At 44.7% G+C, this 13,186-nt stretch overlaps 1 protein-coding gene across 4 annotated transcripts; it reads right to left on the bottom strand.

Moving 5' to 3' along the window:
* Window positions 1-12,905, bottom strand: LOC132889677 (uncharacterized). Of its 4 annotated transcripts, none has more exons than XM_060926417.1 (2): window positions 12,614-12,905; window positions 1-5,587 (listed from the first exon to the last, which is right to left on the bottom strand). In XM_060926417.1, exon 2 carries the CDS (start codon window positions 3,056-3,058, stop codon window positions 1,172-1,174), a length of 1,887 nt encoding a protein of 628 aa, XP_060782400.1. In that variant the 5' UTR covers window positions 3,059-5,587; window positions 12,614-12,905; the 3' UTR covers window positions 1-1,171. The 4 variants fall into 4 exon arrangements, with proteins under 4 accessions (XP_060782400.1, XP_060782399.1, XP_060782401.1 ...); XM_060926416.1 differs by lacking the exon at window positions 12,614-12,905 and adding an exon at window positions 11,903-12,139; XM_060926418.1 differs by lacking the exon at window positions 12,614-12,905 and adding an exon at window positions 10,134-10,212.
* Between the last annotated feature and the right edge of the window lie 281 nt (window positions 12,906-13,186).

Here is a 13,186-nt window from a genome sequence, read left to right as displayed (position 1 = left end):
GCATTTGCCTCACCTCATAGTCGACGTCCCGACTCGCCGTGTGACCTCAAAGGGTCCTTGCCACTTGGCGATCAATTTGGAGCTCGATGTGGGCAACAGTATGAGTACTTTATCTCCCGGTGTGAACTCCCTAAGGCACGTACCCCTGTCGTACTGGCAGGTTTGCCGATCTTGGGCCTGCTGCAAATTCTCCCGGGTTAGGTGTGTGAGTGTGTGGAGTTTTGCGCGCAGGTCAATAACATATTGAATTTCATTTTTACTTGGTGAAGGTCCCGCCTCCCAGTTTTCTCGCAGCACATCTAGAATGCCACGCGGCTTATGCCCATATAACAATTCGAACAGGGAGAACCCCGTGGAGGCTTGTAGGACCTCTCGCACTGCAAATAACAAGGGTTCGAGCCATTTATCCCAATTACGTGCGTCCTTGCTTCCGAATTTTTTAATTATATTTTTGAGGGTGCAATTGAACCGTTCAACTAAACCATCCGTTTGTGGGTGATAAACGCTGGTGCGGATTGGCTTAATTCCTAATAACCCATACAGTTCGTTCAATGTACGTGACATAAACGAGGTGTCTTGGTCAGTCAGAATCTCTTTCGGGATTCCAACTCGGGAGATGATGCGGACGAGCGCTTGCGCAATAGTGCGTGCTGAGATATTGCGAAGGGGCACTGCTTCCGGGTATCGCGTTGCATAGTCCACCAGAACTAAAATAAAGCAGTACCCTCATGTTGACCGATCGAATGGCCCGACGAGATCCATCCCAATTCTTTTGAACGGGGTCTCGATTAATGGGAGAGGGCGCAAAGGCGCTTTGGAATGGCCGCTGGATTTACTAACTGGCATTCGCGGCACGCCGTACACCATCTACGGACATTGCCGCGAATCCCTGGCCAAGGTCCCTCCTCCCTCGATTAACGGTAGAGGGCGCAAAGGCGCTTTTGGAATGGCCGCTGGAATGGCATTCACGGCACGCCGTACACCACCTACGGACATTGCTGCGAATCCCTGGCCAATAGAACCAGGCCATTATTCGGGCTAGTGTTTTTTTTTCCTGCCCTAAGTGTTCAGCCATGGGATTAAAGTGAGCCGCCTGGAATACCAATTCCCCGCGGCTCTTCGGAATCAAAAGGTGCGTGACTTGCTCTTTGGTCTGGGTGTCCTGCGTCACTCAGTATACTCTATCCTTCATAATCGTGAAATAGGGGAAGGACGGGGTGGCGGTTGGCTGGAGCATTTGACCATCGATTACTCTCACTTGGTCAAATGCATGCCGCAGAGTCTCGTCTCGCGACTGCTCTAATAGAAAATCCACGAGGGATTCCCCAATAGAGAGAGGAGGAGCCAGCGGCTCCTCACTCTGACACGGAGATGACATAGACGGCTCTGTGACAGCTGCTCCCGCCAACGCGACACCGGGACCTCCCCTTATTAAACTACGGCAGGACCCACTCTTCACTAGCTGACTCATTAATTCCCCAAATCCCGGCCAATCCGTCCCCAAAATTATCGAGTGGGTAAGGCGAGGATTAACCGCCGCCTTTACTATAAATTTTTCCCCTTGAAAAAAAATGTGGACCGACACTAAAGGGTAGTTGTGAACATCCCTGTGCACACACAACACCTTCACCAATTGTGCTCCCCCCAATGCCTCGTCTTGCACCAGGTTTTGGTGGATTGAGGTCTGATTACAACCAGAATCCACCAACGCCTGATATGTATCCCCTTGGATACTCACCGATATGCGATACACTCCGGCCCGATCGAGGGCGGCTCCTGGCGCGTCAGGGATCCGAACCACCGCGCCCACCTCCATTATCGTGCACTGCTGTTGGAGGTGGCCTGGCTCCCCGCAGCGCCAGCAAACCGGCCCGAGCTTCCTCTCCGCACTGGTGTTCTGGGGCTCACTCACCTGAGGGGGGGGGAAGAGACAGACACAGAAGGGAGAAACGGGAGGGCACCACGGGTGCGGCAGGCCGGCTGGGGTGGCGCCGGCCCCTGCCTCTGCGGTGGGGGAATGGGGTGAGGATGAGACACAGGAGGAGAGGGGGAGAGAGAGAGAGGAGAGGAGAGAAGAGGCTGTCTGCTGTCCTGCCATCGGGACAGCCGCCAAATAGTCCTCCGCCAGCTCGCTTGCCTGATCCAGCGACGCCGGGCGGTGGCACTGGACCCACTCCGCGGTTCTGGCTGGTAAGTGTGCGATGAATTGTTTCAGTACCACCTGGTCGATGATCCCCTCGGCATCGCGGTTGTCGGCCCTCAACCACCGCCAGCAGGCGTCCCAGAGTTGCTGGCCAAACGCGAACGGCCGGCTGACTTCCTCCAAGCGCAAAGCGCGGAAGCGCTGCTGCTGCTGCTCGGGGGTGTGCCCCACACGCTGGAGGATGGCCCGGCGAAGGTCAGTGTAGGCCAGCTGGTGGTCGGCGGGGGGCTGTAGTGCGGCCAGCTGCGCCTCTCTCGTTAGCAGGGGGAGGAGGCGTGCCATGCGCTGTTCCATCGGCCACCCCGAGGTCTCTGCGACTTGCTCAAAGAGCGTGAGGAATGCCTCGGGGTCATCCTGCGGGCCCATCTTTGTTAGGGTGAGGGGGGACGGGCCCGCGGTGGGAGAGTTGGTAGACCCCACCGACGCGAGGAGGTGCCAGAACGCCTGACAATCTTCTTGCTGAGCCAACACCAGGACCTCGAACCGCTGTTCCTGCTCCTTTCGGAGGGCGACTAGCGCCTGGTGCTGGCTTTGCTGGGCCGTGGCGAGGGCGTGGACCAGGTCGGCGAACGGGGAGGACTCCATGGGGCTGTTCTGCTTCTGTGCTCCAAAATAATTCCTGGGTTTCAGCACCACTGTAGCAGTTCTTACACAGGGGCGGAGCACAGAAGACGGCAGGACAGAGTTCAGGTTGGTAAACCGTTTTTTTATTGTCACACTTTTCAGTGAACACTCAGAACATAAACACAGACACACACACACACAACCGGCGTCTGGTTCGGGGAAGAGCTCCCTCTGCTCTCGCTCTCCCTCCTTAAATAGGGCGCGGTCACTGGGGAAGACACACAAACACATTAATTCACATCAGGTGCAGTGATTCTGCCACTTACCTTCCCTGACTCCACCCTCCGGTCACAGACCGATGCTTGACCACGCTCCCGCTGCCACAGTCTCGTCATATTTTCGTGATCAAAGAGTTATGTTTAGCTCATCACTGTCTCGTTTTAGTCATGAAAAAAGGTGCGTTAACAAAATAATTTGTCATCATTAACGAAAACAACACTGTTTTTTGGAGTGTTCTTCGTTGTACAAAGATGTTGCAGATTTGGCACTAGCTATAATATCACTGCTTGGGCAGCAGTTGTAGCTCCTCATCACAGTTCATTTTAATTTGCAGATATGCAGTTAATGCGTCTGCAGCCATATTTTTTATGTACTCAGTATGAATTTTCCTAACCAATGAAAAAGCCCTCTCACTATCTGCATTGCTATGTGGGAGGCACAGCAAAGCAGTAAAAAGTTGTTTCAGCATTGGAAACCTGGCAACACCCAGAGCAGTTTTTACATCAAAGACCTTTCCCCAATATACATCTATTATTTTCCTGGTCAATAAAAGAAAATCAGAGCACAGCAAACATGTAGATGGTGTTAAATTGCTTCCATCCCCTATGACACATTTTAGAGACAGGTTACCAACGGTCGTTACCACTCTTCATTCAATACTTTTCCAGTTTACTGACGACTGATGGTAGTAACGAGCAGGGCCGCTGACAGCTTTGGCTGGGCCCGGGACAAAATGCTCTGAATGGGCCCCCCCCTAACAGGGCCGTAACTACCATTGAGGACACCGAGGTCATGTCCTCGGCATTTTTTTCCCCACGGTATTTTTTTTTCACTCAGAAATGTGAAATTAATATATGATGAAAATCGTTCTGACTTTGATCGGTGGAAAATTGTAAATTCAGCTTGCATCCCCCTGTTCTCATTTGTTTGTCTAAAAATAAAGTCCACATAATCATTTTTAAACGAAGCTGAAATATCCGACATTGGAAACATTTCATATTAGGCAGCCTCGCGATAGTCAGCTAAGCACCACGGGATATAGACCCTTTTCAGTCATGTGACCTTCGTAAACGCGACCACCATTTTGGACATGTAGCGGACTTCGGCTCGAATTGGTTTGAATGCGAGGAAGGCGACAAACGGAGAACATACAAGAAAAAGGAGCGAGATGCAGAAAACACCTCCGCTATCCAGCGACGTAGGGCATTTACAGGGCGAGCAGAGGGAGAAATAACAACAGTAACGACACATTATCAACGCCGTACAGAAATAATGGTTTATGGCACAGACCCTTTCGGTTCTTGCTCATCTAGCTGCTACAATGACTGCTTAGACTGCAACAATAATACCTAACACACATTTACATATCCGTCGTAAAGACGTGAAACTTGTCGAGTGACGAGTGTGTTCATTGATAAGCTAACACAATCTAAAAGTAGACATACCATCACACTGCCCTGGCGCTGTGTACAATTTACCTTCTATGGCTTGTGCACTCGCTATTTGCCATTACTTTCTCCAACCCAGTGTTACAGATTACAGGGAACGGCCTGGATTTAAAAGACAAATACATGTTCCTCTTGTTTTGAACACTTATTTGTAGGCAGTGCTTTAATTTGTAAAGTGGGAGGTCCTGGAGCGCAGAGGATGAGCGGCTCCGGTGCGGAAAAAAAGGGGGCGGGGTGCTGCGCTTCTGGGCATGTTTTGTAATAACACTGCAAATTAAGTTCATCTGCAGATATTTTGTGGATGTCGTTTCATGAGAGAAATCACCAACAAGGCAGATATCAAAATCAGACATTAACACTAAATAAACTTGCATTTTTTTTATTTAATTATTTGGGTTTTTTTTTTTGTTACATAGTCAAAAGAGGTGTCGGATCACCGGATCCAGTGTAAATAGCTGCCGGAGCCAACGCCCGAGGTTCCGGAGCGCGCTCCGGCTTGCTCCCCTCAAATTAAGCGCTGTTTGTAGGACACTGCCTCTGATCTGTCCTACAGTCTACCAACAGCAAAGGAACACAACGCTAGCTAATGTCGTTAGCTAATAGCTACTACAGAAGAACAAAGAGGTTACAATGGGTTATTTTAGCCTATTTGGTTACACACTCGCCGCCACAGAATGTTAACAGCAATGTAATGCCTTTTCTGGCTAATTTTATTCGTCTTACCTCCAACAAAGTGGTCACTACACAAGCGCTGGTATGCCGAGGGCTGCCAATCTGTTAATTTTTTTTAATGGCCGCTATCCATCTTCTCCGTCGGGATCCGATAAAATGATAACCCTTGCCTTGTGTGTTGATGGTTACTACATCCAGGTGCACAACAATATAGTGGCATGATGGAAGTCTTGCTGAAAATAAACACTTTTTTTGCTGCCGTTCCTCAATGCTGGCTGTGGTAAACTACTGGTAGTACATGTCCAAAATGGCGGCTGCGTTTGTCGTGACGTCACGTGAAAAGGGTCCATACAAGAGCTGAGAAGTGTTCTCATCAAGGTCCGACTCCACAGCCAGTCAGTTTGTCAATTAGTCGTGGAATCTGAAAATTGACACAAGATGAAGAATTCTACTACACTAAAACAAACCAAACTCAGCTCTGGAAAGTCAACAAGTGAGAGAAAAAGAAAGAGGGAAGAAGGTGAGTTAATTTTGCCAGTCACTGACAGTTATGTGCCGGAATGCTTATGATCATTAACAGTGCAATTTTAATTAGCATTTCAAGCAACAACAGTCGAAGCCACTTAGCTAGATAGGATTTTCGTTTTCCAGGCGGCACAAACTCTTTTATTCTCTCTCTCTATTTGATTTGGTGCGTTTCAGATCAGAAAAGGCTGGACAGTCGTGACCTGTTGTTTATGAAGTTATTGGATAGCTACTGACGAGACTTGAGCTATTTTGCTAACTTACCAGACTATAGGCTAACGTGAACACAAGACACTATTGTTTTGATCATTGGTTGTATTTTCGAACGGAAATGAAAACGGGTAGCAAACTTATTATGTTCACATTTTATTTACAACATGATGTACCACCTCTGACTGCTTTCTGTCAATCATGAGCAGCCCAGCCGCGTTCACAGCTCCTCCTCCAATCAGCAGCTGGAGATGAGCCTCCTCTCGGGAAGTCTTGTCCCGCCCCTCTTATGAGGCTCAGTCTCTGAATGTAGCGTTTTAGTCGGTTTTGTCCAATAACCGTATAGTATTTTGCTATTGAAAAGGGCATATATATTTTTTAAAAAGCAATTGAAGTCCATTCAGGCTCGGCTAGATTGCATTGTCACTCTCACTCACTCACTCACTCTCTCATACACTCTCTCACTCACTCACACACACAAAATACTTTTGTGATCGTGCAGTTTTGAAATTGTTAAAATAAACATGTTCACCTACATGTTCATCTTGTTGGGCTTGTGATTTTGACTCGTTTCCAAAATGTATGAAAAGTCACCATATTAGGACTTTTTCTTTTTGGCAAATAAGATGTATCGCAATGTTTGACCTCGGTATTTGAAAAATCCTGGTTACGGCCCTGCCCCCTAACAACCCCCCCACACACCCACCTCTCTTATCCCAGTCTCTAGGTCCGTGTATGATCCAATCATTCAATTATTCCATTCAATCTGGAAAACGAAAAACAAAAGAACCACTCAATATTTCGTTTTCCTGTTTTTCTGTATGACCAAAAAATGAGGGATTGGTGTTTGTTTTCCTTTTTCCAACTCAAAACAGAACAAATAATAAACAGGGAAACCAAAACGAAATAATAACTCTAATTTACGATTATTGATTTTCTCTATTCCCCACGCTCCATTAGCCTTCCCATGATCCTCAGCGACAGTCCATCATCATCTCTGCGTCTATGAAACAGAAAAATTGCATGTGCATGTATATATCAAGTAATTTATTCATACATCCTATTCATTTAATATATTAAGCTGATGATCTCTTAATTATTATTATCTCAATATAATAGTAATCTGTACTCGAGTTGAGGGGGGATGGGGGGGATGCCATCCCCCCGGAATAAAAAATGGTCAAAATCATCCCCTCTCTAAAACGGGCATTCCCCCTCCCTTCCCTTGAGCAATTTTATCAATAAATGTGGACATTACTTCTATTTAACATTGGAATTAGAAATGCCATTCCACGTAGCTTTGCTGAAACTGAGCATACAGTAAGCTACCGCGAGAGGGCGCGCGCAAGCGAAGCGTTTGAGGAGGTGACATTCAGTTGGGGTTCCGTTATTTTTGATTTCATTCGGCGTCAGTGACAGCAGCGGATTGCAGCATCATGGCCAAGCGGAGTGGACAGCAAAACCTAAGCAGGTTCGGCTTTAAGATCGCAAGAAAAAAACATTTCAGGAGTCAAGAGTTACGAATATCAGTCCCACTTTCTGTGAGCCCACTATCATGCTGTAAAGTTACCAATATGGAGCCTAATTTGTGGGCGGCGGATAACAACACAGCTATCATAATGAATGTTAGTTTGGAGTCTAGCCAGCTATCGATAGCTTACTCAGGTTCATGTTAGCTTTGATTTCTTGTATAAGGCCATTAATTTAATCAGCCTGGACGTTCGTTTGTTATTCTTCAGGCAACAAAAAGTGTTATTCAAGACAGGAAGGCTAAAATTAACGACACTCGCAGTTTTGAAGGCTTCATTGCCTCATTAGAGAGCCGGTCACAACATGTAAGGCAGAGCAGGATTGGTGTAGGACTCCACAGTGTCTGCTAAAATGTAGCTTTCTTTTTCTTCGTCATAGGCTCTTCTTCTGTCTCAATGGGCAGTGGTGTCGTGGAGATTTTTAAAGTGGGGGTACGCGATTCGTGACGTCATCGATTTGATATCATGTCAGAAGCGGTAGCCTTTGTCTGGTCGCCTATGTTTGGTCTGAATGATTTGTATAAATGTTACGTTCTTTTAACAACACAAGAGGGCACAAGAAGACACTTTTTTCCAGACATTTTTATGTGTGCAATTTTCATTCGTGTTTGTCAGTACAGCCCAACTGTTATGGCGAAAAGCCGCGGTTTATTTTGTCTCCAATAAATATGCCGAAATGGCTAAAGAGGAACAAATTCGCCTTCTCCTTCCGAATGCATCGTCGTAGACAGCACCACTCTGCTGCTGGAACTCAACATAAACCTTGCATAGGTTTAACATGGACTATCAGGCGTGAAGCCAAAATATTGGAAATTATGATACACAAACACCTTTGTTCATGTTCATTTGAGCCGAGCTGCATTCGGAATTCGATATTTTTACTAGCCTACTTACTGCCGTGGCAACAGCTACAGCATGTGTCCAGAAGTTCAAAAAAAGTCACGTCACTCACTCACATCGCATACAAACCAGCAATGGGCTGAAATTTATAAAAGGCACCAATCGAATAAATCAAGCATTTAGTCTGGCGCGATTGAGGCACCTGCGTATACAAAATACATGACATGCAGCCATTGGGTTAAGCCCTACCATGCACTCCTTCTTAAAGACTTGAGTATTTCTTTAAATTTATTGTCATTTCACATTTTTGGATGTACAACAAAACACTAAACAGGAAGGCCACAAAGATTATGAATTTCAAATCATATATATAATACAGTATGTGGTGAAATTATCCGCGTAAGGATGGCCAGGCAGGTGATTATATCAGTTCTGTTGCCCTCTCGGTGCTGCTACCATGAACGCCCGGAAATCACACACACACACACACACACACACACACACACACACACACACACACACACACACACAGAGAGAGAGAGAGAGAGAGAGACCCTACTGTTATTATTAGGCTATTAAAAATCATAGGCCTATACTGAGCAAAAATCGCATTAGAACTTCAAAAATCATGAAGCATTAAACCGACAGATGGCGGAGTCAACCGTTTACATAATTCTAATATCTCGGCTGCGTTTAGAATGCATTCTACTTTGCGTCGCTACGTTTTACGTAACGTTCGATTGGGGGGGGGCATTGATGATGAGCACAAAGGCACGTGTCACTTACTGTAGTGCGTATAAACTCAGGCCATTGAATGACAGTTTTTTTTTAATCTCACCTCGGGAGAAGTGGGTGGACGGCGTACCCCCGCGTACCACGCCCACTACACCCCTGTCAATGGGCCTTTTCCCCTTTCCAAAGAAACTTTCCAAAGATGCCTGCTTTTAACTCATTTTGCTAGCTTGTATCCAGTATGTATCAAAGTGCTGGTATGTATCGAAGCAAAGTATCAAAGTATCCAAGGCAGCTCCTTGGTAACCGTGAACGTTAAGGTGTCACGTGACCTAGATAACAGCGGGAATCAACGTTACAGAAAGAATCCGGTCATTTTTCAAAGCTCAAATCCTCGTTCAGATAATAAATAAATCAGAAATAACATTATAATTATATTTAATTAAATTATCTTATCCACTGCTCTTTATTCCAGATGACAGTCAGCAGCAACTGCAGCACAGTGCGACAGGAGCTGGAGGACCCGGAGTGTGAGCAGGAGAACCAACAGCTGAAGAGCTGAAGATTTACAATTTACTGTTGCTTGTTTTAGCTTATTGGTTCCCTACCTACCTCTGTATTTAATTCAATGTTCGCAATGTTCAGCTTTGAATAAAAATTCTATTGACTTGATATGAAAAGATTCACTTGTTCATTTACATTGCCTGCTGAGGTTTTAATAAATTATTTACCAAACGATTTAAAAGGAGCCTACCATGACTAGTGCAATTTGAAGTGTAACTTCATAGTCATGGTAGGCTCCTTTTAAATCGTTTGGTAAATAATTTATTAAAACCTCAGCAGGCAATGTAAATGAACAACTGAATCTTTTCATATCAAGTCAATAGAATTTGTTGCCTGAAGAATAACAAACGAACGTCCAGGCTGATTAAATTAATGGCCTTATACAAGAAATCAAAGCTAACATGAACCTGAGTAAGCTATCGATAGCTGGCTAGACTCCAAACTAACATTCATTATGATAGCTGTGTTGTTATCCGCCACCCACAAATTAGGCTCCATATCGGGAACTTTACAGCATGATAGTGGGCTCACAGAAAGTGGGACTGATATTCGTAACTCTTGACTTACCTCCTGAAATGTTTTTTCTTGCGATCTTAAATCCGAACTTGCTTAGGTCTTGCTGTCCACTCCGCTTGGCCATGATGCTGCAATCCGCTGCTGTCACTGACGCCGAATGAAATAAAAAATAACGGAACCCCAACTGAATGTCACCTCCTCAAACGCTTCGCTTGCGCGCGTGCCCTCTCTCGCGGTAGCTTACTGTATGCTCAGTTTCAGCAAAGCTACGTGGAATGGCATTTCTAATTCTAATGTTAAACAGAAGTAATGTCCACATTTATTGATAAAATTGCTCAAGGGAAGGGAGGGGGAATGCCCGTTTTAGAGAGGGGATGATTTTGACCATTTTTTATTCCGGGAGGATGGCATCCCCCCCATCCCGAGTACAGATTACTATTATATTGAGATAATAATAATAATTAAGAGATCATCAGCTTAACATTAACAGCTTAATATATTAAATGAATAGGATGTATGAATAAATTACTTGATATGTACGGTACATGCACATACAATTTTTCTGTTTCATAGACGCAGAGATGATGATGGACTGTCGCTGAGGATCATGGGAAGGCTAATGTAGCGTGAGGAATAGAGAAAATCAATAATCGTAAATTAGAGTTATTATTTCGGTTTGGTTTCCCTGTTTATTATTTGTTCTGTTTTGAGTTGGAAAAAGGAAAACAAACACCAATCCCTCATTTTTTGGTCATACAGAAAAACAGGAAAACGAAATATTGAGTGGTTTTTTTGTTTTTCGTTTTCCAGATTGAATGGAATACTTGAATGATCGGATGATACACGGACCGTTGTGGTTATGAAATGATTCAATGCCCTGTGCGTTTGATATGGTGTTCAGTGTGACTTGCTCTCCCCTCGTTTGTAACATGAATTGCGTGCCGCACGTGCCTTGGTTGGGGTTACTTTACGGGGCTGGAAAAAGTTGTCTGTGTCTTACCCAGTGATGGGAATAACGGCGTTAGAAATAAACGGCATTACTAACGGCGTTACTTTTTTTTTTAGTAACGTGTAATCTAACTAATTACTGTTTTACATCGTTATAACGCCGTTCCCGTTACTTACAATAAAATACTATGCGTTACTTTATTAAAGCTGTTCTCATCTGGCACGCTGCTCGCTCAGCCTTTCTTTACTCTGCTTTAGTGTGGGGCGGGGAGACGCGAGACAACGGCACAGTAAGCCAATCAGAGTAGATTTGGACAAAATACGTAGGTAGGCCACGCCTACTGCACTACTGCGCGATCTTTCAATCGGAAGAGCCAGCGATGGCGAGCGGTCAGCCCAGCACTGCGCTTTCACACTGGAAATACAGCCATTACTTTTCATTACTTGAAATAAAAGGCAAGAGTGTTTACGTGCAATGCACATTATGTTGAGGAACAAAGCGTTTGTCCTCATCAGTGGCCAGTAATTAGTAACATAATTTTAATAACTACAAAAATATATTACATTTGATAGATGTCTTATCTCACATTGTCCCACAAAACTATTAATATAGTGTAGATAACATTACTAATTGGTTCTGTTAAGTGTCCATTTCGGTCATTTAACACATTTAACATTCACTTTTATTATGATTACACTAATTGAATTTGATTTTTTTTGAGGGGGGAACAAAATGTAACGGAATAATTACTTTCCCTGGTAATTAGTTACTTTTATGACAAAGTAACTCCGTTACTAACTCAGTTACTTTTTGGGAAAAGTAACTATAACTAATTACTTTTTGAAAGTAACGTGCCCAACACTGGTCTTACCTGGCTCAGCTGCCCCACTGCCTTTGCTAGTACCTGCTGCATCATCCGAATCTTTTTTAAAATATTTATGCAGTGAGCTCCTGAGTCTCTTGGTTTCTTCCTCTCTTTTTCTCTTTTCTTTTCTTTTCTGTGCTCCTGACTTGTGCATGTTGGCAAATGGCACGCACGCTGATTGTCGAAGCGCTATGATCGAACGATGTCGTTTTTTTCCCCCTTAATCAAAGAGTCAGACCAAACCATTTTTGCATTAGGGGTGGTAGGGGGTTCTTGACGCCTTTTTCAAAGACAATAAAGGCAACAGATCTAGAAATCATTTATTGAATGCAAATATTGAGGTATTTCACCCACGTGACCAAGTCACATGACGCAGCCATTTTGGACGGCACGCTTAAGTCCTTCAGTGCAAGGCGGTATGAGATGGTGGAGACCTTTGCACATTTTAACAAGAAAGTAAGCTGTGATTCGTGTTAAATTGGATCTGTCTTTTATCACAAACAGTGTACCCAGCCTTGGTATGGAGCCCTGTTTATTTATTTCTGTGTCCCGTTTCTTTCTAGCCTCTGTTATTGCGTTTTATGTCTGATGTCTGCTACATGCAACCCTAGACAAATTAACACTGCCTTGTTTCACTGCTCAGATGGGTTAACAAACACTGACCCATTTACTTTTTGCTATATATTTTATCAAAATTGTGTTAACTGATAAACTAACCTGAAATGAAATGATCACTGCAAAGTCTGGAGTACTCTGTTGGCTCCCAATCCTGTCTCTTCACAGCTGCAATCCATTTGGCCCTCTTGTCTGGGTCAGTAGGAAACCGGTAGTGATGTGTCGGTCGCGAACGATCCGGTTCAAAGAGCCGGCTCTTTGAAGTGAACGACGGGAGCCGGCTCTTCGGTGGGAGCCGAGTTGGGGAGCCGAATTAGTTTTTTTGTCCTTAGGTGCCTCAGAGAGAGAGACTTTCACAAAAAAAGTTGCTGTCCGATTGCGTCTTTGTGTTGTCTATTACTATTCAAAGGAAAAAAAGTGGCATGGTGTACGCCTACTTTTTTTGGTTGGGGGGGGTTGATGTCATTCACAGCTGCAAAAATACGAAAATTGGTGTAATGCTTAAAGCTGTGGCACGCAGGGGAGAGGAGTCTGTGAGGCACCTGAGGAGGGGAAAATCAGCTGTGTATTTTATATTGGTAATATAACACAGTTTTGCATTATGTTTGTGAGAAAATAATTTATTAATTGCTAAGTAAGTTTTATTTCTATAGCTAGAACATTGTTACACTGCTA

The sequence above is a fragment of the Neoarius graeffei genome, chromosome 7 (genome assembly GCF_027579695.1).
Source record: "Neoarius graeffei isolate fNeoGra1 chromosome 7, fNeoGra1.pri, whole genome shotgun sequence".
Taxonomy (NCBI): Eukaryota; Metazoa; Chordata; class Actinopteri; order Siluriformes; family Ariidae; genus Neoarius; species Neoarius graeffei.
This window is presented reverse-complemented; position numbering and strand designations above follow the sequence as displayed.

Excerpts from the sequence above, each read along its gene's own strand:
- LOC132889677 (XM_060926417.1), bottom strand. The coding sequence starts at position 3,058 with ATGTGTTTGTGTGTCTTCCCCAGTGACCGCGCCCTATTTAAGGAGGGA.